Source organism: Salmo trutta, chromosome 32, assembly GCF_901001165.1.
Source record: "Salmo trutta chromosome 32, fSalTru1.1, whole genome shotgun sequence".
In the NCBI taxonomy this organism is placed as follows: Eukaryota; Metazoa; Chordata; class Actinopteri; order Salmoniformes; family Salmonidae; genus Salmo; species Salmo trutta.
This window is the reverse complement of record NC_042988.1, coordinates 37148137-37171791: the sequence shown is the minus strand read 5'-3', so window position 1 is coordinate 37171791 and position 23655 is coordinate 37148137. Positions and strand designations below refer to the sequence as shown.

The 23655-nt window shown below is 40.1% G+C and overlaps 1 protein-coding gene across 6 annotated transcripts; it reads right to left on the bottom strand.

Annotated features, from left to right (window-relative positions):
• Positions 1 to 9990: 9990 nt before the first annotated feature.
• Positions 9991 to 19157, bottom strand: LOC115171817 (cell surface A33 antigen). 6 transcript variants are annotated; one of them, XR_003871255.1, is made up of 9 exons: positions 18866 to 19156; positions 18045 to 18353; positions 17452 to 17763; positions 15784 to 15888; positions 13773 to 13916; positions 13613 to 13668; positions 11026 to 11109; positions 10728 to 10874; positions 10401 to 10541 (listed from the first exon to the last, which is right to left on the bottom strand). XR_003871255.1 is itself a non-coding variant. In XM_029728975.1 (8 exons), exons 1-8 carry the CDS (start codon positions 18912 to 18914, stop codon positions 10419 to 10421), a joined length of 1182 nt encoding a protein of 393 aa, XP_029584835.1. In that variant the 5' UTR covers positions 18915 to 19156; the 3' UTR covers positions 9991 to 10418. The 6 variants fall into 6 exon arrangements, 5 of the variants coding, with proteins under 5 accessions (XP_029584835.1, XP_029584838.1, XP_029584836.1 ...); XM_029728975.1 differs by lacking the exon at positions 10728 to 10874 and having other exon boundaries at positions 9991 to 10541; XM_029728976.1 differs by having other exon boundaries at positions 10404 to 10874.
• Between the last annotated feature and the right edge of the window lie 4498 nt (positions 19158 to 23655).

Sequence of the window (23655 nt, the reverse complement as noted above, 5' to 3'; positions counted from 1 at the left end):
ATGGATTGAGAACAGAGCATGTGAGCGGAGCTGGAGCGAAGCTGGAGTGGAGCTGGAGCGGAACTAGAGCGTTCTCAAATCTGACTGAAGCGCGGAGCAAGTTGCCCAATGGCTGTAGCGTCGGGCCTTCTCGCCCCCTCCAATTTTGCTCCATTACCGCTCCAGTAACACTCACTTCACAAGCTTAGGGCATGCCCAGCCCAGCATGCATTTATAAGCTACTTGTGTGCTGCTATAGCCCCTTGCTTTAGCTACTGTCATGGAGTTCGCAAATATTTTCATAATGAAACTGATAAAACACAAAGGTGTGAAATCAAGGTGACTTACAAAGATGAGGAGGACCAAGAGCAAGAGAGGGAGTGTGGTGATGTAGTGTCCCAACTAAATAATCATTGTGAAATCTGAAAAGACATCCCGAAAGCGTGATGGTGTACTACGTGCACATTCTAACAGAAAGGAACGTGTCATTATAGCAAAGTATTTAAAAACTAAAAATAACTATGTACACTAGTCACTTTAATAATGCCACTTTAATAATGTTTACATATCTTGCATTACTCATCCCATGTGTATATACTGTATTTTTATACCATCTATTGCTTCTTGTCTATGCCGCTCATTCATCGCTCATCCATATATTTATATGTATCTATTCTTATTCCATCCCTTTACTTAGATTTGTGTGTATTAGGTATTTGTTGAGGAATTGTTAGATTACTTGTTAGATATTACTGCACTGTCAGAACTAGAAGCACAAGCATTTCACTACACTCGCAATAACATCTGCTAACCATGTGTATGTGACCAATAACATTTGGTTTGATTTGAATGGCTGACAATGGCTGTTGATATGTAACACAACATAGCATGCTTGCTAGCTTGTTAGCACCAACATCAGGGCGAGGCTAGCGTGGCTAGGTGAGTTACCACTATAATAGTATCTCAGCCAGTCAGAGCAGTAGGGTAAAGTTGCTCAAGCTCTGCTCGCCCTGACCAAAAGTTATGCCTCCAGCGTAGCAGGTAAAAAAATGACTTATTTTGCAGCACCCCTACTTGAATTCTTTGCAGTTTGGTTGTTTTCAGTTTTAAAAATTCCCCTGCCTATTGGGACAACCACAGAGCAGGCTCCACTTGCCCGGCTGCCATAAATGCCATAAATTGTCCATCGTTCACTTAAACAATAGGGATGAACCAGAAAGATCAGCTTTAGGCTACGCCTACTGGAATTCCTCACTGTTTTTTTCACCAATCACCTGTTGGCAACTTTAGAGCCTCACTTGACCCAGTGTCAGGCTATGGGTAACTGGTGTATGGAATCAGGTGCAGGAGAGCAGAGGTGAGTGTACAAGGTAATTTATTCCACGAACAGCACCAGTATAAAACAAATACTAAAGGTGCGTGAACTACCGGTCACTCGTAAATAACGGGCGTAATAACAAACACGGCAAACAATACCAGCCAACAAGTAACAACCTGAACATTATATACAAACACGCACACAAACATGGGGGAAACAGAGGGTTAAATAATGAACATGTAATTGGGGAATAGAAACCAGGTGTGTAGAAAACAAAGACAAAACAAATGGAAAATTAAAAATGGATCGGTGATGGCTAGAAAGCCGGTGACGTCGACCGCCGAACGCCGCCCGAACAAGGAGAGGGACCAACTTCGGCGGAAGTCGTGACACCCAGGCAATGGGGTAACTCTTAAAGTCCCTGGTACAACTACATTGTACATACAAAAGTATGGGGACACCCCTTCAAATTTGTGGATTGGGCTATTTCAGCCACACTCGTTGTTAACAGGTGTATAAAATCAAGCACACAGCCATGCAATCTCCATTGCCAAACATTGGTAGTGGAATGGCCTTACTGAAGAGCCTTCTTTAATCCAAAATGTATTAAATCAATAAGTAGTGATGACATAGGCTAGACTGTGTTATACAACTGTTATACACCAGAGGTCTGTCTGTAATAAAGCGCAGCGCTGCTTTCTTGACATCACTATCAACAAAACAAGTCCTACAGGCCCTAGTTTTGTCGCACATGGACTACTGCCCAGTCGTATGGTCAAGTGCCACAAAGAGGGACATTGGCAACTTACAACTGGCCCAGTACAGAGCAAAAGTACATGGAGAGCTAGCATTAATAATATGCATGTCAATCTCTCCTGGCTAAAGTGGAGGAGAGATTGACTTCCTCACTGCTTGTATTTGTGAGAGGTATTGACGTGTTGAATATACCGAGCTGTCTGTTTAAATTACTAGCACACAGCTCAGACATCCATGCATACCCCACAAAACATGCCACTAGAGGTCTCTTCACAGTCCGTCAAAGCTAGAACAGACTATGGGAAATGCACAGTACTACATAGAGCCATTGCTACATGGAACTCTATTTCACATCAAGTAACTCAAGCGAGCAGTAAAATCAGATTGAAAAAGCAGATAAAACAACACCTCACGGCACAACCAGGACTGTGAGGACACACACGCACACATTGTAAATTGTAGTAATGTAGTATAAGGCATTTCATATTGTACATGTGTAATATTAGAGTAGTGATGTAATAATGTCTTGTATGATATATTGTTTTATTTATGATGTAGGCTGTTGTTTTGTTCTGATGTAATTGTTTTATTTATGATGTAGGCTGTTGTTTTGTTCTGATGTAATTGTTTTATTTATGATGTAGGCTGTTGTTTTGTTCTGATGTAATTGTTTTATTTATGATGTAGGCTGTTGTTTTGTTGTGATGTAATTGTTTTATTTATTATGTAGGCCGTTATTTTGTTGTGATGTAATTGTTTTATGTATGATGTAGGCTGTTGTTTTGTTGTGATGTGAATGTTTTATTCCTGTTTGGAACCCAGTAAGAGGAGCTGCTAAATACTAAAAATACGAAATACTTTTGCCAAAGTGAAACACTCCTATTAATTTGAAATCAAATCAAACGTTATTCTTCACATGCATTGAAAACAACGGTGTTGTGTCTTTGGGCACCATTAAACTGAAGACATGTTTATCAAAATAACTCCCTGTTATTATTATTACGCGATTAAACTGATTCATTGTTTAACTGTAATTAACTAGGAGATCGGGGCACCAAGGAAAATATTCAGATTACAAAGTTATAATTTTCCTAATATAACTTTCCTATATTATAACATTATATATTATATTATGTTATAGTATAGGCCGATTATCTTCTGGTTTAAATGGTGTATTTTACCTCGCGTCCAGTCTCATTCCAAACGTCGTAAATTGTTGTATCTGCACGAATCCAGCCTTTACTGAAAGTCATCCATACATAAATTGTCTTAAAATCATTTATTTACTAAACTAAGTAATTCACAGAAAGCATACAAACAGTTGGTTATCATTACAAAGCATTGGTGGAGTAATGTGCCCTAGTGGGCTAAACAGGCATGGCTGGTGTCTTGTTAAACAAAGGGTCATAAAGGGCAGCTGAGAAGACACTACAGAGTTGATAAATATTAACAATTGATATGCTAATCCTTTGCACATGAACGCTCACTCATTCGGGAACAATTGCAATCAATATATATTTACGCTCAGTGTGTCGTCGGGATCCTTGTTGGAGAGTTTTTGTCCTGTTGGAGAGTTTTTGTCCGCGTTCTCTCTCTCTCGGTTAGAATGGATCTTCCAAAGCGACATTCATTAATGTCGTTATAGAATGGATGTTTCGTCGGTCTTCGCGTTCGATGATATCGAGTACTTAGCTGCAGACTAATAATTAATATCAAAGACTTGTTCTTTTTCTGTCGGTATCGATAGTCTAAAAGTTAACCATGGGGTGTAGTTAACTTTCAGTAGAGCAATTGGATGGTCAAACCTATTGGCCAACTCGGAATGGAGTGGAGGCCTGGTCTGAAGAAAGTAAATCAGGGTGGGGGTTTTATACGTGAACATAGGACCAGGCGTCATGTGACATGCCTGTTCTGTCTGTGTCCCTGGGGGGCGTGCCGATGACTGATTTAAGCTTTGAACAGAAATACATTCTATCACATTAACATCAGTACATAGCATCTCAACGTATTCCAAATAGCTTTATCCTTATTAATACATTTTATACAACCATTTAGATGCAAGTCCCATAGCTGAGGCTATTATATAAACAGTATTATGGTAATATGGCTATATTGTCTCTTCTGAGTATCACAAAATTGTACCAAGCGGACCAGTTCGTAGCTGGATTCTTCACCGATCTTTTATATCTTCTCCAGAACATAATTGTCGTTCGGTTCCCCAATTCTGTGAGTTGGAAGAATTTCCTTTGTCTCTCTATGAAACCCCTCTGTGTCTCAACTGGGCCAGGCAGCAGGACATTCTCCTTTAGAATTTTAAGACCTCTTCACACAGGGCCTGGGTGGGGGGAGGTAGGTTGGGGGATGGTGCAAGGGGGAGGGGGTCAACTGTCCTCCCTGTACTCAAAGAGGGCAACGTCATGACAACGGTGTTGACTTTACCATGAAATGCTTGCTCATGAACCCTTCCCAACAATGCAGAGTAAAAAACAATATTATTAAAATAGTAACACAAAAGGACTAAAATACACAAAAATTAAGCTATATACAGGGGTACTAGTACCAGATCAATGTGCAGAGGTATGAGGTATTTGAGTTAGATATGTACATAAAGGCAGTGTAAAGTGACTAGGCATCAGGATAGATAATAATAAAGTATTTGAGGTAGATATGTACATGAAGGCAGGATAAAGTGACTAGGCATCAGGATAGATAATAATAAGGTATTTGAGGTAGATATGTACATGAAGGCAGGTTAAAGTGACTAGACATCAGGATAGATAATAATAAGGTATTTGAGGTAGATATGTACATAAAGGCAGGGTAAAGTGACTATCTCTTAGAAACAAATATTGTAACCATGACTTAGAAAGAACTGATGTTGGCACAAGATGGATGGAAAGTTGGAGCATAACTAACACAGTTACAGTTAACTAAAATGTACACTTAATCCAGTATAAACTAATGTATAGAATTTATTATGCAAGATACAAATTCTACAGCACAACAGCAGGGGGTCATGTCCTAAGTGTAAAACTAATAATGACTCAATAAACCATGCTTTCAGAACCAATAGAACTAACAGGGCTGAGCTTGCTTTATGCATGGTTGCATCATGTAGGTCTATAGTGCCTTCAGAAACTATTCAGACCCCTTGACTTTTTCCACTTTAAGTTAGGTTATAGCCTTATTCTAAAATTGATTAAAAAAACATTTTTGTTATCAATCTACACACAATACCCCATAATGACAAAGCAAAAACAGGTTTTTAGAAATGTTAGCTAATTTATAAAAAATATAAAACAGAAATATCACATTTACACAAGTATTCAGACCCTTTACTCAGTACTTTGTTGAAGCACCTTTGGCAGCAATTACAGCCTCAAGTCTTCTTGGGTATGACACTACAAGCTAGGGACACTAGTATTTGGGGAGTTTCTTCCATTCTTCTCTGCAGATCCTCTCAACCTCTGTCAGGTTGGATGGGGAGCGTCACTGCACAGCTATTTTCAGGTCCCTCCAGAGATGTTCAAGTCCGGGCTCTGGCTGGGCCACTCAAGGACATTCAGAGACTTGTCCCGAAGCCACTCCTGCATTGTCTTGGCTGTGTGCTTAGGGTCCTTGTCCTGTTGGAAGGTGAACCTTCGTCCCAGTCTGAGGTCCTGAGTGCTCTGGAGCAGGTTTTCGTCAAGCATCTCTCTGTACATTGCTTTGTTCATCTTTCCCTCGATCCTGACTAGTCTCCCAGTCCCTTCCTGCTGAAAAACCTACCCACAACATGATGCTGCCATGCTTCACCGTAGAGATGGTGCCAGGTTTCCTCCAGCCGTGACGCTTGGCGTTCAGGACAAAGGTTTCAATCTTGGTTTCATCAGACCAGAGAATATTATTTCTCAAGGTTTGACAGTCTTTTGATGCCTTTTGGCAAACTCCAAACAGGCTATCATGTGCGTTTTACTGAGGAGTGGCTTCCATCTGGCCACTCTAACATAAAGGCCTGATTGTGGAGTGCTGCAGAGATGGTTGTCTTTCTGGAATGTTCTCCCATCTAGAGGAACTCTGGAGCTCTGTCAGAGTGACCACCCGGTTCTTGGTCACCTCCCTGACCAAGGCACTCCTCCCCCGATTGCTCAGTTTGGCCAGGCGGCCAGCTCTAGGAAGAGTCTTGATGGTTCCAAACTTCTTTCATTCAAGAAGGATGGAGGCCACTGTGTACTTGCTACACTGAAATGCTGCAGAAATGTTTTGATACCCTTCCCCAGATCTGTGCCTCGACACAATCCTGTCTCGGAGTTCTGTGGACAATTCCTTTGACCTCATGGCTTGGTTTTTGTTCTGATATGCACTGTCAACTGTGGGACCTTATTTAGCCAGGTGTGTGCCTTTCTAAATTATTATTTTATATTTTTTTTATTTCACCTTTATTTAACCAGGTAGGCAAGTTGAGAACAAGTTCTCATTTACAATTGCGACCTGGCCAAGATAAAGCAAAGCAGTTCGACATACAACAACACAGAGTTACACATGGAGTAAAACAAACATACAGTCAATAATACAGTCGAAAAATAAGTCTATATACAATGTGAGCAAATGAGGTGAGATAAGGGAGGTAAATTCAAAAAAGGGCATGGTGGCAAAGTAAAAACAATATAGCAAGTAAAACACTGAAATGGTAGATTTGCAGTGGAAGAAAGTGCAAAGTAGAAATAGAAATAATAGAGTGCAAAGGAGCAAAATAAATAAATACAGTAGGGGAAGAGGTAGTTGTATGGGCTAAATTATAGACGGGCTATGTACAGATGCAGTGATCTGTGAGCTGCTCTGACAGCTGGTGCTTAAAGCTAGTGAGGGAGATAAGCGTTTCCAGTTTCAGAGATTTTTGTAGTTCGTTCCAGTCATTGGCAGCACCATTTACCAGTTGTGCACTCATTCTCCGAGAGTCGTTTTTTGCAGTGGTGTAAAGTACTTAAAACCTCTTGAGACTCTCATCCCGTTAGCGGGATCATTTTCCAGCGAAAAACTCCTAGCGACATTAGCATAACGAAATTCAATATTTTTTTTTTTCAAATATAGGACTGTCTCATATCGTTTTATAGATACACCTCTCTTGAATCGACCCTCGTTGTCCGATTTCAAAAAGGTTTTACAGGAAAAGCACAATATTAGATTATGTTAGAGGAGTACATGGTAAAAGTAGCATCATATGAATTATCCGACCAAGCACATGCATCACATATAACCAAAAAACAGCTAAATGCAGCACTAACCTTTTACAAACTTCATCAGATGACACACCTAGGACATCATGTTACACACAGCATGCAATCTTTTGTTCAATAAAGGTCATATTTCTATATAAAAACAGCATTTTACATCGGCACCTGACGTTGACTAACTATTTTCCCATGAAATGCGTCCCGGGAAACAGTGCTACAATTTTATAAATTACTATTCGAAAACGATTTTTTTTTTTTATATTATCAATCTAAGATTTATAGATGAATATCTCTTGAAAACACCCGTCATAACAGATTTTAAATTAACTTTACAGGGTAATCACACTTTGAGATAAAAGGGGATGCGATACTCAGAAAATGAGCTAGAAAGCCTAGCTCGTCGCCATCTTGGAACAATCGCACATCACATCTGATCTTGTATAATATTGCCAATAATCCCTCACCTTTAGTTGTCTTCATCAGAAAGCACTTCCAGGATTCCCAGGTCCACGACAAATGTATTTTCGGTCGAAAAAGTCCATCCTTTATGTTCCATTAGCTTGCTGTTAGCGCGTCAGAAGGCTGTATCCAAATGTTGATACGGGCGCAGGACTTGGCTAACGAAAAATGACTTTTTTCCCTCCTGTAGGTTCGTTCAAACATGTCAAACGTTGTATAACATTAATCTTCAGGGCCTGTTTCAACAAGAGAGCCAATCAGATTCCAGTGGGACGATTTCATTGTGTTTCAAAACGTTTCCAAAGGTGGGGGCAGACACGGCCGCCGACGTCACAATGCTGATGGCCCTCCTACTGTGACCAATTGCCACATCGTCTCCTGCACTGAGTTTCGACAGCAGAAGCCTCAAAACACTTTGTAAAGACTGGGGACATCTAGTGGAAGCACTGGAAAGTGCTCAATTATCATTTTTTCACGTTGTGAATTACAGGGAAGGCTGTGAAGTCGAGTCCACAATTCAGAATCCCACTTCCTGGTTCAATCGGTCTCGGGGTTTTGACTGCCATACGAGTTCTGTTATACTCACAGACACCATTCAAACAGTTTTAGAAACTTTAGGGTGTTTGCTATCCATATAAAATAAGTATATGCATGTCCTGGCTTCTGAGTTTGATTAGTAGGCCGTTGAAAATGGGAACGAATTTTTTCCAAAATGCGCTGTGGCGCCCCCAATGGTAGGATATACGCAAGAGGTATACGTAAAAATGCTTTAAAATAATACTTAAGTCGTTTTTTGGGGTATCTGTACTTTACTTTACCAGTTATATTTTGGACATCTTTTACTTCACTACATTCCTAAAGAAAATAATGTATTTTTTAGTCCATACATTTTTCCTGATACCCAAAACTACGTGTTACATTTTAATGCTTAGCAAGACATGAAAATGGTCCAATTCACGCACTTATTAAGAGAACATCCCTGGTCATCCCTACTGCGTCTGATCTGGTGGACTCACTAAACACAGATGCTTTTTTTGTAAATGATGTCTGAGTGTTGGGGTGTGCCCCTAGCTATCCATAAGGTAATACAATTGTGCCGTCTGGTTTGCTTAATATAAGGAATTGGAAGTTATTTACACTTTTACTTTGATTACTAAGTATATATTAGCAATTACATTTACTTTTGATACTTTAGTATATTTAAAACCACATACTTTTAGACTTTTACTCAAGTAGTATTTTACTGGGTGACTTTCACTTTTACTTGAGTCATTTTCTATTTAGGTATCTTTACTTTTACTCAAGTATGACAATTGAATACTCTTTCCACCACTGCGTTTTTGTTTGTTTGGGGATGTCTGTAGACATGGCAGGAGTCACAGAACAGTTTTAAAATTGCCTTTTGTCCGCAGAGCGGCGTTTCTAGTTTTGCCTACTTCTCTAGTGAGTGTTGATCGACACTGGAAGCAATATTTGGATGTTGACCCATCATTTATTTTCTTTATTGTGTATAAAATATATATTTGCATTATTCATTTATTTGTCAGATTAGATAAAATTACAGAAGTCTGGATCTCGGTGTCCTCATATGTATACTGAACAAAAATAGAAATGCAATATGCAACAATTTCAAACATTTTACTGAGTTACAGTTCATATAAGGAAATCAGTCAATTGAAATGAATAAATTAGGCCCTAATTTATGGATTTCACATGACTGGGCAGAAGTACAGCCATGGGTGGGCCTGGGATAGAAATAAGCTTTTTGTGTGTATGGAACATTTCTGTGATCTTTTATTTCAGCTCATGAAACATACTGTAGGACTAACACTTTACATGTTGCGTATATATTTTTGTTCAGTGTATTTACAGTTATGATTGGAGAATCTGTCTTTGTCAAATGACAAAGAAAAGGACACACTTAAACATGTCATTCCCTGTTAGTTGTGCACTTCAGAAGTGCATGCTTCAGTTGATGACCTTGTTAGACTCCTTTCCCTGTTCAGGAAGTCCACAATGTGTGATTTGTCCATTACACGAAAGAGGAAGTACTGTAGCTAACTAACAGGTTTTGACAAAAGGTTGAGGTTGTTTTCACAAAGATTGTTGTCTCTGACAAATTCTGACATTCATTTTTTTTGTTGTCAACTTCGAGAATGATGAAATGCTCAGTGTATACCAGTTACTTGACAGAAAAATAAGAAGTATAGTGTATAAATTAAGATGGATGATATCTATTTTAATAATATCCACCCAAGCAACCTCTTGCAATACTGATTGTGAAATCTTTTATTTTTTTGCTTTGACACATCAAACCACATTTTCCATTTTCTCAAACATATGAAATCATCCGTCTCTATTTCAAAAAGTTTACAGATTTAAAAATAAATGCACAACAACGATATAAAAAGAGAACTGGCTGAACTTTAAGCCATATAAGTTGCTTTGATTGCCTCAGCTACACAAAAACAAAATGGTATCTTATTGCTTCACCAATCATCTCTGGGACTTTATTATTTTGGTTGTAGGTTAACATCTGATTTCCTGTGATAACCACTCAACATGTCTTAGTAGAGAGTGAAATATATTTATCGTCATGTGTGCCAGATCAAACCTCTTGATACTGGGCCCAATATGAGATCTCTCTGCAGGAAAAGGCTGTGAGATGGCTGTAGGCCTATTGTACAGTGGCTCTAGGAGAATGTGCCTGTCTTGATAGTGGCGTACTCTGTTTCTCCACCTCTCTCCAGACTCACTACTGCGTTCCTTTTTCCTTTCATGTGGACGATGGTGGAGTATGTCACTGAGGGATCCTCCTGTAGAGAGGGACAGTAAGAGACACAGGCACTGCTGCTGACATCTATAGGGATGCACAGATTCACACTCATTTACACTGTAGATAATGTCACTGTAGATAATGTTCTTGAACCGTATCATACATTACAGAGGGATCATCCTAGAGAGGAGAGATGCAATGAGACACCACAGGTGGCTGGTGGCACCTTAATTGGAGTGGAGAGGATGGGATCATAGTAATGGCTGGATTGGAATCAATGGAATGGTATTGAACCCGTTTTCTATGTGTTTGGTGCCATTCCATTCTCTCCATTCAAGCCGTTGTTATGAGCCGTCTTCCTCTCAGCAGCCTCCTGTTTGAGACAAAACAGCGACATCCACAGCACAGAAATAGCACAATGATCGAGACGTTATCTTTCTTGAGACCCTAATTTGTCCAGTGAATTTGACATGACTTGATCCAGTAACAGTCTTTAAGACACACACAAACACACTGTCTCTTACTGGTGCACTGAGAGGTATTGTTGTCTTGTTGCCTAAACCAGTGTTTCTGTCTGCAATCGTGGAACACATTGCAGAGGACTCATCCTAGGAGACAGAAAATAAGACACACCTACAGTAACCTTGTCCCATTAACCGTATAATACCACAATGATAAGTGGGATGTGAAAAGTGGCGTAATAAAGCCTCTCTTGAAAAAGCCAAACCTTGACACAGAAAATATAAAAAACTATCGGCCTGTATCGAATCTCCTATTCCTCTCAAAATATTTTGAAAAAGCTGTTACGCAGCAACTCACTGCCTTCCTGAAGACAAACAATGTATACGAAACGCTTCAGTCTGGTTTTAGACCCCAGCATAGCACTGAGACTGCACTTGTGAAGATGGTAAATTACCTTTTAATGGCGTCAGACCGAGGCTCTGCATCTGTCCTTGTGCTCCTAGACCTTAGTGTTGCTTTTGACACCATCGATCACCACATTCTTTTGGAGGGATTGGAAACCCAAATTGGTCTACACGGACAAGTTCTGGCCTGGTTTAGATCTTATCTGTCGGAAAGATATTAGTTTGTCTCTGTGGATGGTTTGTCTTCTGACAAATCAACTGTAAATTTCGGTGTTCCTCAAGGTTCCGTTTTAAGACCACTATTGTTTTCACTATATATTTTACCTCTTGGTGATGTCATTCGGAAACATAATGTTAAATTTCACTGCTATGCGGATGACACACAGCTGTACATTTCGATGAAACATGGTGAAGCCCAAAAATTGCCCTCCCTGGAAGCCTGTGTTTCAGACATAAGGAAGTGGATGGCTGCAAATGTTCTACTTTTAAACTTGGACAAAACAGAGACGCTTGTTCTAGGTCCCAAGAAACAAAGAGATCTTCTGTTGAATCTGACAATTAATCTTGATGGTTGTACAGTCGTCTCAAATAAAACTGTGAAGGACCTCGGCGTTACTCTGGACCCTGATCTCTCTTTTGACAAATATATCAAGACTGTTTCAAGGACAGCTTTTTTCCATCTACGTAACATTGCAAAAATCAGAAGCTTGATGCAGAAAAAATGAATCTATGCTTTTGTTACTTCTAGGTTAGACTACTGCAATGCTCTACTTTCCGGCTACCCGGATAAAGCACTAAATAAACTTCAGTTAGTGTTAAACACGGCTGCTAGAATCTTGACTAGAACCCAAAAATGTGATCATATTACTCCAGTGCTAGCCTCTCTACACTGGCTTCCTGTTAAGGCAAGGGCTGATTTCAAGGTTTTACTGCTAACCTACAAAGCATTACATGGGCTTGCTCCTACCTATCTTTCCGATTTGGTCCTGCCGTACATACCTACATGTACTTTTCGGTCACAAGACGCATGCCTCCTTACTGTCCCTATAATTTCTAAGCAAACAGCTGGAGGCAGGGCTTTCTCCTATAGAGCTCCATTTTTATGGAATGGTCTGCCTACCCATGTGAGAGACGCAGACTCGGTCTCAACCTTTAAGTCTTTGCTGAAGACTCATCTCTTCAGTAGGTCCTATGACTGAGTGTAGTCTGGCCCAGGAGTGTGAAGGTGAACGGAAAGGCACTGGAGCAACGAACCGCCCTTGCTGTCTCTGCCTGACCGTTTCCCCTCTCTCCACTGGGATTCTCTGCCTCTAACCCTATTACAGGGGCTGAGTCAATGGCTTACTGGTGCTCTTCCATGCCGTCCCTAGGAGGGGTGCGTCACTTGAGTGGGTTGAGCCACTGACGTGATCTTCCTGTCTGGGTTGGTGCCCGCCCTTAGGGTTGTGTCGTGGCGGAGATCTTTGTGGGCTATACTCTGCCTTGTCTCAGGATGGTAAGTTGGTGGTTGAAGATATCCCTCTAGTGGTGTGGGGGCTGTGCTTTGGCAAATTGGGTGTGGTTATATCCTGCCTGTTTGGCCCTGTCTGGGGGTATCGTCGGATTGGGCCACAGTGTCTCCCGACCTCTCCTGTCTCAGCCTCCAGTATTTATGCTGCAGTAGTTTATGTGTCAGGGGCCTGGGTCAGTCTGGTATATCTGGAGTATTTCTCCTGTCTTATCCAGTGTCCTGTGTGAATTTAAATATTGCTACCTGTCCCAGACCTGCTGTTTTCAACTCTCTAGAGACAGCAGGAGCGGTAGAGATACTCTGAATGATCGGCTATGAAAAGCCAATTGACATTTACTCCTGAGGTGCTGACCTGTTGCACCCTCAACAACCACTGTGAGTATTATTAGTTGACCCTGCTGGTCATCTATGAGCATCTGAACATCTTGACCATTTTCTGTTATAATCTCCACCCGGCACAGCCTTAAGAGGACTGGCCACCCCTCATAGCCTGGTTCCTCTCTAGGTTTCTTCCTAGGTTCTGGCCTTTCTAGGGAGTTTTTCCTAGCCACCATGCATCTACACCTGCATTGCTTGCTGTTTGTGTTTTTAGGCTGCGTTTCTGTACAGCACTTTGTGATATCAGCTGATGTAAGAAGGGCTTTATAAATACATTTGATTGATTGATTGATTGTTCTATCTATCTTCCTTTCCCATCACTCTCAATGTGATAGAGCTTCTAAATAATTTATTTACCTTTTTCTCTCTTTCTGTTTTGCTCCCACTACTTTTCTCCCCCGTGTTTTTCTTTCCTGGGGATTAAAAACAGAGTTTAATACACAATACAAATAATTTCCACATTCCACTGAAGTCATTGCTTTTCTGAGTGGTTGCAATTATGGAATACATACTGTACCTTTGTTTCTCTTGTATTTGTACAAAGCCACTCCAGCGATGATCAGTATGACTGGTAGAACAGCCAGTAAGATGTATTGGATTGTATTGTTTTGTTGAGGGGAAGCAGATGGATCTTCTCCTGAAGTCCCCACTGTGTCTGACCCTAAAGGACATGACAGTGTTCTGTCAATCTAGAGTGTAACAGATACAGTGGGCTCCAAAATTACTGGCACCCCTGACTAGCAATGCACAAACAATACTTAAAAAAAATATAAACAATATAATTATAGAGATAAACTCAAAATACCAACATGTGAGAAATACTGTACTTTATTAATGTTTCAATGGAACCAACCAACATTATACAATTATTTAATACAAAATACATTTTACCAAAATCAAGGTTTCATAATTATTGGCACTCCTCATTCAGTACTTAGTGTAACCACCTCCGGCAAGGATAAAAGCATGGTGTTTTCCTGTGATGTTTGACAAGGTTAAGGAACACATTTGGAGGGATTTTGGACCATTCCTCTATGCAAATCCTTTCAAGATCCTTCACATTCTTGGGTTTGCGCTTATCAACTGCCCTCTTCCACTCAGCCCACAGGTTTTCGATTGGACTGAGATCCGGCGACTGAGATGGCTATGGCAGAACATTGATTTTGTTGTCACAGAACCATTTCTGTGTGGATCTTGAGGTATGTTTTGGGTCATTGTCTTGTTGGAAAGTCCACCTACGGCCAAGTCCCAGCCTTTTGACAGAGGCAACCAGATTGTCAGCAAAAATTGCCTGATACTTGGTGGGATTCATTATGCCATCATTCTTAACCAGTGCCCCTGGATCTCTGGAATTAAGTCAGCCCCAAAACATCACTGACCCCCCTCCATATTTCACAGTGGGTATGAGGTTCCTCTCCTTGTATGCATCTATGTTTCGATGTAAAACATGCCGATGCTGTATCTGACCAAAACGTTACATTTTGGTCTCATCTGACCAGAGCTTCTTCTTTCGGTCATAATTTAAATGACGTTTGGTAAACTCCAAGCGCTTGCGTCTGTGTCTTGGGGTCAGAAAGGGCTTTCTTCTGGAAACCCTTCCAAAGAGCCTGTGGTTGTGGAGGTGGCGTCTGATGGTGCTTTTTTAAACCTGGTGACCCCAAGACGCCACCAAGGCCTGCAATTCTTTCACAGTGATTCTTGGGGATTTTGTTGCTTCTCTCACCATCCTCCTCTCTATCCTGGGGGGTAAAATGCCCTCTATCCGTGAGGTTTTCAACTGTTCCATATCTTCTGAATGTTTTAATAATTGCCCTGACAGTGCAGTGGTATATTCAATCGTTTGTGGATCTTCTTGTAGCCATTACCAGATTTATGAAGGTCTACGACCATCTGTCCCTTTTGAACTGCCAGTTCTTTTGTTTTCTTCATGGTGTTGGATGACAGCGGGATATTGCATGTGTGTTACCTAATTTTTATACCCTAGTGAAACAGGAAGTGATGTAATGGCTCAATATAGTTCCTTAAGACTTAGATAAACTTAAATGTGTGGAATTTAATTTGTGGTTTAATTTTGGTAGATGTTATTTACGATAATCTTTAAGGGTGCCATTAATTGTGAAACGTTGATTTGGAGGACATTGATTTTTAATTAAATCAAGAAATTATTTTGGTTGGTTCCTTTGAAACATTAATAAAGTACAATATTTCTCACATGTTGGTATTTTGATTTTATCTCTATAATTATATTGTTTATATTTGTTTAAGCATAGTTTGTGCATTGCCAGTCAGGGGTGCCAGTAATTTTGGAGCCCACTGTAGCTTGGCTGTGTGCAAAAGAGAACTCTTCCAGTACAGTCCAATACAAGAGATTATGGGGTCAGCTTGACTACTGATTTTTGTTCAAAGTTCTGTAAATGTACTGGCCCTTTGATGGGAATATGGGTTATATAAACAGAAATATACATTTAAATGATTTCATTTTAATATTATTTTTATGGAGAACAATTTCATAACAAACATTCACTGACCTTTAGGTGACGTTGTTGGTATTAGGAATGTTGTGCTGTCTAGTCCATTTGGTTGAGTTAATGGTGTGCGTTTGGTGGTAGTGGTTGTGAGGGGTTGGTATTTCCCTAACAGACAAGAGGAACATTAGCCAGAGCAAAGGCACATTACAAAGCTATATTATGTACCTAAGTCTAATGAGTAGAACAGTTGGTGAAATGTGTTATCAATTTCACTCAACTCAGTCTGTCAGGTCAGGTAATCTACGTACTGCAGTGCTGTTGGCCTGGAAGGGCCCTCGTTTTACAGTATGTTGTTACAATATCTACAGTATGTTGTTACAATATCTACAGTATGTTGTTACAATATCTACAGTATGCTGTTACAATATTTACAGTATGTTGTTACAATATCTACAGTATGTTGTTACAATATTTACAGTATGTTGTTACAATATTTACAGTATGTTGTTACAATATCTACAGTATGCTGTTACAATATTTACAGTATGTTGTTACAATATCTACAGTATGTTGTTACAATATCTACAGTATGCTGTTACAATATTTACAGTATTTTACAATATCTACAGTATGCTGTTACAATATTTACAGTATGTTGTTACAATATCTACAGTATGCTGTTACAATATTTACAGTATGTTGTTACAATATCTACAGTATGTTGTTACAATATCTACAGTATGCTATTACAATATCTACAGTATGTTGTTACAATATCTACAGTATGTTGTATACAATATTTACAGTATGCTGTTACAATATCTACAGTATGTTGTATACAATATTTACAGTATGCTGTTACAATATCTACAGTATGCTGTTACAATATTTACAGTATGCTGTTACAATATCTACAGTATGTTGTATACAATATCTACAGTATGCTGTTACAATATCTACAGTATGCTGTTACAATATTTACAGTATGCTGTTACAATATCTACAGTATGTTGTTACAATATCTACAGTATGTTGTTACAATATCTACAGTATGCTGTTACAATATTTACAGTATGCTTTTACAATATTTACAGTATGCTTTTACAATATCTACAGTATGTTGTTACAATATCTACAGATGATTTCCAAAAGTGAGTAGATAATATCAATAATGGTGTTCAAAAAGATTGAAGTGATTAATCAGAATTGTCTGTCTTACTTTGAATATCAATTTTGATGTCTGTCACTTGAGTCTCACTGATTCCACACCAGTACCACCCCTGATCGTCCTCAGTGACGTGTGAGAGGAGGATAGAGAGGTTCCCAGGAGAGGTGTTATTAAATATCTCCACTCTGCCTCTGTAGAGATCACTCTGGGTTGATATTATCTCAGGTGGGAGGTTTAGCCTGGGTGACCAGTGAGATATACCTACGGGTGGGTGCTGCTATGGTGACCAGTGAGCTGAGATAAGGCGGGGCTTTACCTAGCAGAGACTTGTAGGTGACCTGGAGCCAGTGCGTTTGGCGACGAGTATGAAGCGATGGCCAGCCAACGAGAGCGTTATTGGATACTTATTTTTGTAGTTACAGAAAATGGTAGATCTCTACAACTACTACCATACACACCTAACCATATCATTCATTTTGTATCCATTTTGCATTTTAAGTTTCCTGTTTTACTTTCTATATATACAGCGATGTAAGCTTGATATTAGCTGCATCTCTTACCTTTAACAGTGAGTTTGATGTCTCTGTATTTTTCACGACTGATTTGGCACCTGTACCACCCCTGATCGTCCTCAGTGACGTGTGAGAGGCGGAGAGAGAGGTTCCCTGGAGCGGTGTTATTAAACATATTCACTCTGCCTTTGTAGAGATCACTCTGGGTTAGTATTATCTCAGGTGTCTGGTGATCCCTGAGTTTAGTCCATGTGAAGCTGGGAGGTTTAGCCTGGGTTTTACTACAGGAGCAGGGCAGGAGAACAGACTGGCCTGGGGATCCATTGACCACCCTTGATGGAGGGTCTGACAGAGTGCAGCCTGTTGAAACACAAAGCAATGTGTTATTGGATACTTCTTTTTCTGATTACAGAAAATCATAGATCTCTACAACTACTACCATAAACACTTAACAAACAATTACAACAAACATTACAAACAATACTACTGCTACCTGTCTTAAACCTAATCATTTGAAATGGCTGATATATTTTAACATGGGCCATATCATTCATTGTGTATAGATTGTTTTATTTAAGTGTGTTTCCTGTTTTACTTTCTATACAGAGTGATGTAAGCCTGATATTAGCAGCGTCTCTTACCTTTAACAGTGAGTTTGATGTCTCTGTATTCATGACTGATTTGGCACCTGTACCACCCAACATCGTCCTCAGTGACGTGTGAGAGGCGGACAGAGAGGTTCCCAGGAGAGGTGTTATTAAACATCTCCACTCTGCCTCTGTAGAGAGAATCCTGTGAGGGCTTGGTTAATATCTCATGCTGCTGATTGAGTTTAGTCCATGTGACGCTGGGAGGTTTAGCCTGGGGTTCCTTACATGAACAGGTCAGGAGAACAGACTGGCCTGAATAGACAGTGATCTCATCATAGTTAGTGACTGACAGAGTGCAGCCTGTTGAAACACAAAGCAACATACGGCAGAATGTTTTTAATGTCATAACAGGATTACAGAGCTCCATTAACAATACACATCAAATATGACATCTGTATGGATAGTAACTATAAACAGATTACTTTGCGTCATTTTACATTTTGCTCGTACTTTAAACAGCAATCCACTTATGTTGACTTTGGAACATCGACAGGTCTGAGATTTCATCAACATTTTATTTGTTTAAAATCGATGCTATAAAACATTGTTATTAAACCATACAACCAAGAAACCCATTTAAATCTGTATTGGAAAAAAAAATCAACCAGCAACATTTTCTGTGTTTCCTGTTTACTGAAGCAGACAGTATGTATTTTTAATCTGCAAGATATTCTGATAACTTTCTGTTTCTCAACACGTCAGATGTTGTTTGAATACATTTATCTGACACTTTTACTTATGCAGGGTAGGTAGGAGGTTTTCTTTGCTATAAATATTACATAGTCTACATGTTAGGATATTGTAGGACTCACCTGCAGTGATATGAAGGAAAGAGCTGATCAGACACACAGAGATCCACATGGTGACTGTCCACTAATGTTGAGCGATATGATGTAAACCAAGATAGAGACTGTTTGTTCAGTGTTTATTATGCTTAAAGGTTCATTGCAGCTGTTTTATCTTAATATCAAATCCTTTCTGGGTAACAAGTAAGTACAAATCTGGTGTCTGAAGTGGCCACACAGCATTTACAGCGATGCAGCCTCCACAGAAGTCAGGGCATTCATACTTCTTGCTACACGGAGCAGAGCTGTTGTGAAGGAAGTTTTCAAGGACCTGAGTTTATGTTTATACTGGACGTACCGCCCCCACCTACTGTCAAACAATAATGTCAATGTGCAGCTATGCAGAGCCCTCTGCATTGTTACACAATTTGGGAGGCTCATGGCATTACCGTACGGAGCTTGATTTGGCCTCTGCAAGCCTCCGGAGGCTCCGCAATTGCGCCACACCCTCCATACGGAGCCTCCGCATCGCATTGCTGGATCAAGCAAAAATCATGTTTTTACTGTAATGGTTTTCAATTAAAATGGTCAAAAAGACACAAATAGCTTCTTAGCAAAGAGCAATTTCTCAAGCAAAATTCTTGCTTGAATTTGCAAGGACTGTCTGGGAGTAGTCTGAGTTGTGAGGGAAAAACTGAAAACTAGGTGTTATAGGCAGAGATGTTTGGAACTCTATTTCTTATTGTTCTATTAACTAATTTACTGCCTGGTGACCAGGCAGGCCAAAACGCCAACCCACCAAAACAGACTGACATTTCAGGCAGCCTTTTTAAATAGCTATTACACTAAAAGGGCATTATCATAATTTTCACAATTTTAAATATTATTCCAACCTCATAGTGTGGAAATATAAAACCAAGGGAATATTACGTTTTGACTGCACTGGGCCTTTAAGGGACTGAATTTGACATACTTCTCCCCCTGAGTGTTGACTGCTAATGGAATTTCTGAACATGTGACTGTAGTCAGGGAAATAGGTGTATGAAGGCCGTTTTCTTCACTTCCTGACTCTCAACCCACATCAGGTTCCAGGCCTCTCTAACAGGCCTCTCTGCTTCTCCTTTTCTCTAAATAGTGCTATTACTGTCATTAGAGTCAGCTATTCTCAGACTGAAATGTGTCTATGTAGGAGATAATTATCTGACAAGACAACTATCTTCCAGTATAGTATGATGTAATGTAATGAAAGTTACTCGTACCCTTAATCAGTCCCTTTCCTGTGTGTGTGTGTGTGTGTGTGTGTGTGTGTGTGTGTGTGTGTGTGTGTGTGTGTGTGTGTGTGTGTGGGGGGGGGGGGATTGTTCTTCTAATCCTCGTAGGGACCTGAAATCCCCCAAAGTCCCTACAAAGATAGTTAAAAAAGTAAAATTCTCCCTGTGGGGACATTTCCCAGACAAAGGCTATTTTAAGCTTAGGAGTTAGACTTCGGCTGTCCCCATAGCAGAACCCTTTTTGGTTTCAGGTATAACCCTTTTGGGTTCCATGTATGAACCCAAAAGTGTTCTACCTGGAAGCAAAAAGGGTTCTTCAAAGGGTTCTCCTATTTAGGTTGTAGATAGCACCTTTGGGGTTGGAATCAGAGTTAGGTTTAGGGTTAGGTGTAAGGATTCGGTTTAGAGTAAGGGTTAGGGTTAGGGAAAATTTGATTTTTAATTGAAATACATTTTAGGTCCCCACGAGGATAGAAAAATAAGCATTTGTGTGTGTGCATTGATTTTGTTTGTCATTCTCACTCAGATATCATTAGCATGGTATAAGTAATGGGCACATGTGTAGCTTTAGAAGTGCAACAAAAATGATCTCTACACAATAGCAAAGTGGGTAGAATTGCGGAAAATGTGCTGTAAAACTGCAAAAGAAACTCTGCCCCATGGCAAAATGTGTAGAATTGCAATTACATTTGTAATATAATTACAAAGTTTTCTCATGACAAAACGTGTAGAACTGCAAAAAAATACTTTAAAAGTAAAATGTTTCTCTCCACCGTCAAGAGGGGGGTCACTAAATTGTTTTGCTGCGAGATGGGGGGCCCTCAACCAAATCTCGCTTGGGGCCCCCAAAAGGCTAGAGCCGCGAGGTGACCATTGGGCAATGCAAGCATGGGGCTGCGGGAGCTGAACATAGCTGGGCTAAAGTTGGGCACAGCTGAACTTTATGCAAGTATTCAGTTATGTGACACGCGAGTAACCAATCGAAGCTCACCAGAGCTTCTAACCCTTACTGGATTGGCTGACAAAGGCTGCTGATACGTATCACTACTTAGCATGCTTGGTAGCACCCACATAAGGGCGAAGCTAGCATGGCTAGGCAAGTTACCCCTATTTAGTGTATCTCGGCCAGAGCAATAGGATAAAGTGGCTCAGCTATGCTCGCCCTGACTAAAAGTTGCGCTTCCAGTGTAGCAGGTTAAAAAACCTACATTTTTTGCAGCACCCCTACTGGAATTCTTAGCATTTTGGTTTGTTTTCTTTTTTTTTTTTATCCCCTGCCTATTGCGACAACCACAGACCAGGCTCAACTTTTTAAATTTTTTTTATTTTTATTTAACCTTTATTTAACTAGGCAAGTCAGTTAAGACAAATTCTTATTTACAATGACGGCCTAACCCTAACGACGCTGGGCCAATTGTGTGCTGCCCTATGGAACTCCCAATCACGGCCGGTTGTGATACAGCCTGGAATCAAGCCAGGGTCTGTAGTGACACCTCTAGCACTGAGATGCAGTGCCTTAGACCGCTGCGCCACTCGGGAGCCCCAATAGGGATGAACCAGAAGATCCGTTTTAGGCTACGCCTACTGGAAATCCTTACCGTTTTGTTGTTTTAAGTTTTAAAAAAATCACCTGTGGCAAAAATGCTGATCAATCACTATGTCATACCCTACTTAGAGATGATTTAAAGTCTGAAAAGCACTTTCACTTTGGCCAGGTCAGCAGTATTTTTTGGTTGCCCTAAGAATATGGTCTCTTACCTGAAAATGTGAAGATAGTTGTGTCGTGTCTTTGGCTATGCCGGATTAAGTGATATGACATGCTAACTTATAAAATTATTTCTCTGTAATTAATATTACCTGATTAAGCTAATCATGTAAATGTAATTAACTAGAAAGTCGGGGCACCACAGAAGAACGTTTATAGAGCTGTTATCTTCCGAATAAACTCTTAAAATACTTAGTAATATTTTACATCGATAGCAGTCAATATTAACCCTTATCTTATTTTCAGTCTCATCATGAAAGTTGTAAATTCTTGGTTATCTTCACGAACCCTGGCTAACAAGTTGAATCAGCAATACAAAATTGGGTTTAATTATTTATTTACTAAATACCTAACTAATCACACAGAATTACAAATACACAGAATACAATGATGTCATACAGAAAACGTCCTGGTGAACGGAGCCTGTATCATGGCTGGTTACACAAAGGAAAGGGGGGTTGGGCTTGAATGAAAGAGCGGGAAGATTTAGGAACAAAGAAACAGCAGCTATGCTATCGTAAATACATTATCTTATGCATTCTAAATTACCGCCCATTTGGAAAAGGAAAATGCAATAAATATTTACTCTGAGCTGCGCTTCGGTAGATTGGTCGTAGATGCTGGCCGGGTTGGCCAACAGATCTTCCTGTAAACTCTTAAGAATGTCAATGGTGGTAACTTCGTCTGGTTGTTAGACTGGATCCGTCGTCCGTCCTTTCCTAGCCCACGTTAGCAGCGGCTAACTCAACGGCTAGGAAGTATCACTTCTGTAGTGAATAAGCTCAAAGTTCATACCAGTTCATACCATAGCTCACGCCGAGGTTGGCTTAGTTCTGTCCTTGATATGTGTCTAGTTAACATGTGTGTCCTTCTGACGTAGAGGCTGCAGTCCTCCCGTACTGGAACACGTGAATGTCTTTTCGTCAAAGACTTATATAGTGGAGAGGAGGGAAGGAGGTGTTTCATCGTTTATAACCCCATGTCTCTTCACAGGGTTGGCCACTGATCGGCAGGGCACTTTCCTTATGAAAACCCAATTCTCTCATTTGGAAGCTAAAATTACATTTAATCTCCTAACAAACAATTTCAATATCAAACATTTCAATTGCATAACAATTCCATGTGACTCTGATAACTAGAGGGTGTATACTTTCTCAGGTACAGTTTATGTCGTCCTGTCATCAATCATAATGTCTCAGATAACAATGAACTGACATACATACTCATTACGTCATCAAGCATATTTCCAACTGGTTTTATTATCAAAAGATGGTTCCTTTTCCCCATTTGTTTGATGTTCCCAGACTCTCTATATTTAACACAGGCTATTCAAGTCCTTCAGTAGGGTCAGAGAGAGAGGGGAAGGGAGAAAGGTATTTATGGGGGGGGGTCATAAACCTTACCCACAGGCCAACGTCATGACAGTTGTTTACATGCACACACTCTCTCTTGAGTCCGTTTTTGACCTCATGACTACCAAGTATGCAAAGAGCCAAAAGTGTTTTTACGAATGTCTATAAAAACAAAAACAAATTCCCCATTATAAAAACATTGTTACAGAAGAGCTACTGTCTCGCTCTCGCCACAGACCACACATAATGCCAATGCTGTCAAGTGGTCAAGCCTCCACCCTTATTCATTGGTTCTGTAATAAACAGATATACTATTGAACTTTGTTCCCACGACAGTTAAAAATACATCAGAGTTGCTCTGTGATGCTGAGCTAACCAACCCTGCTGGAGCACTGAACAGCATCTATGGCTGACGTCATGTTGACAGAT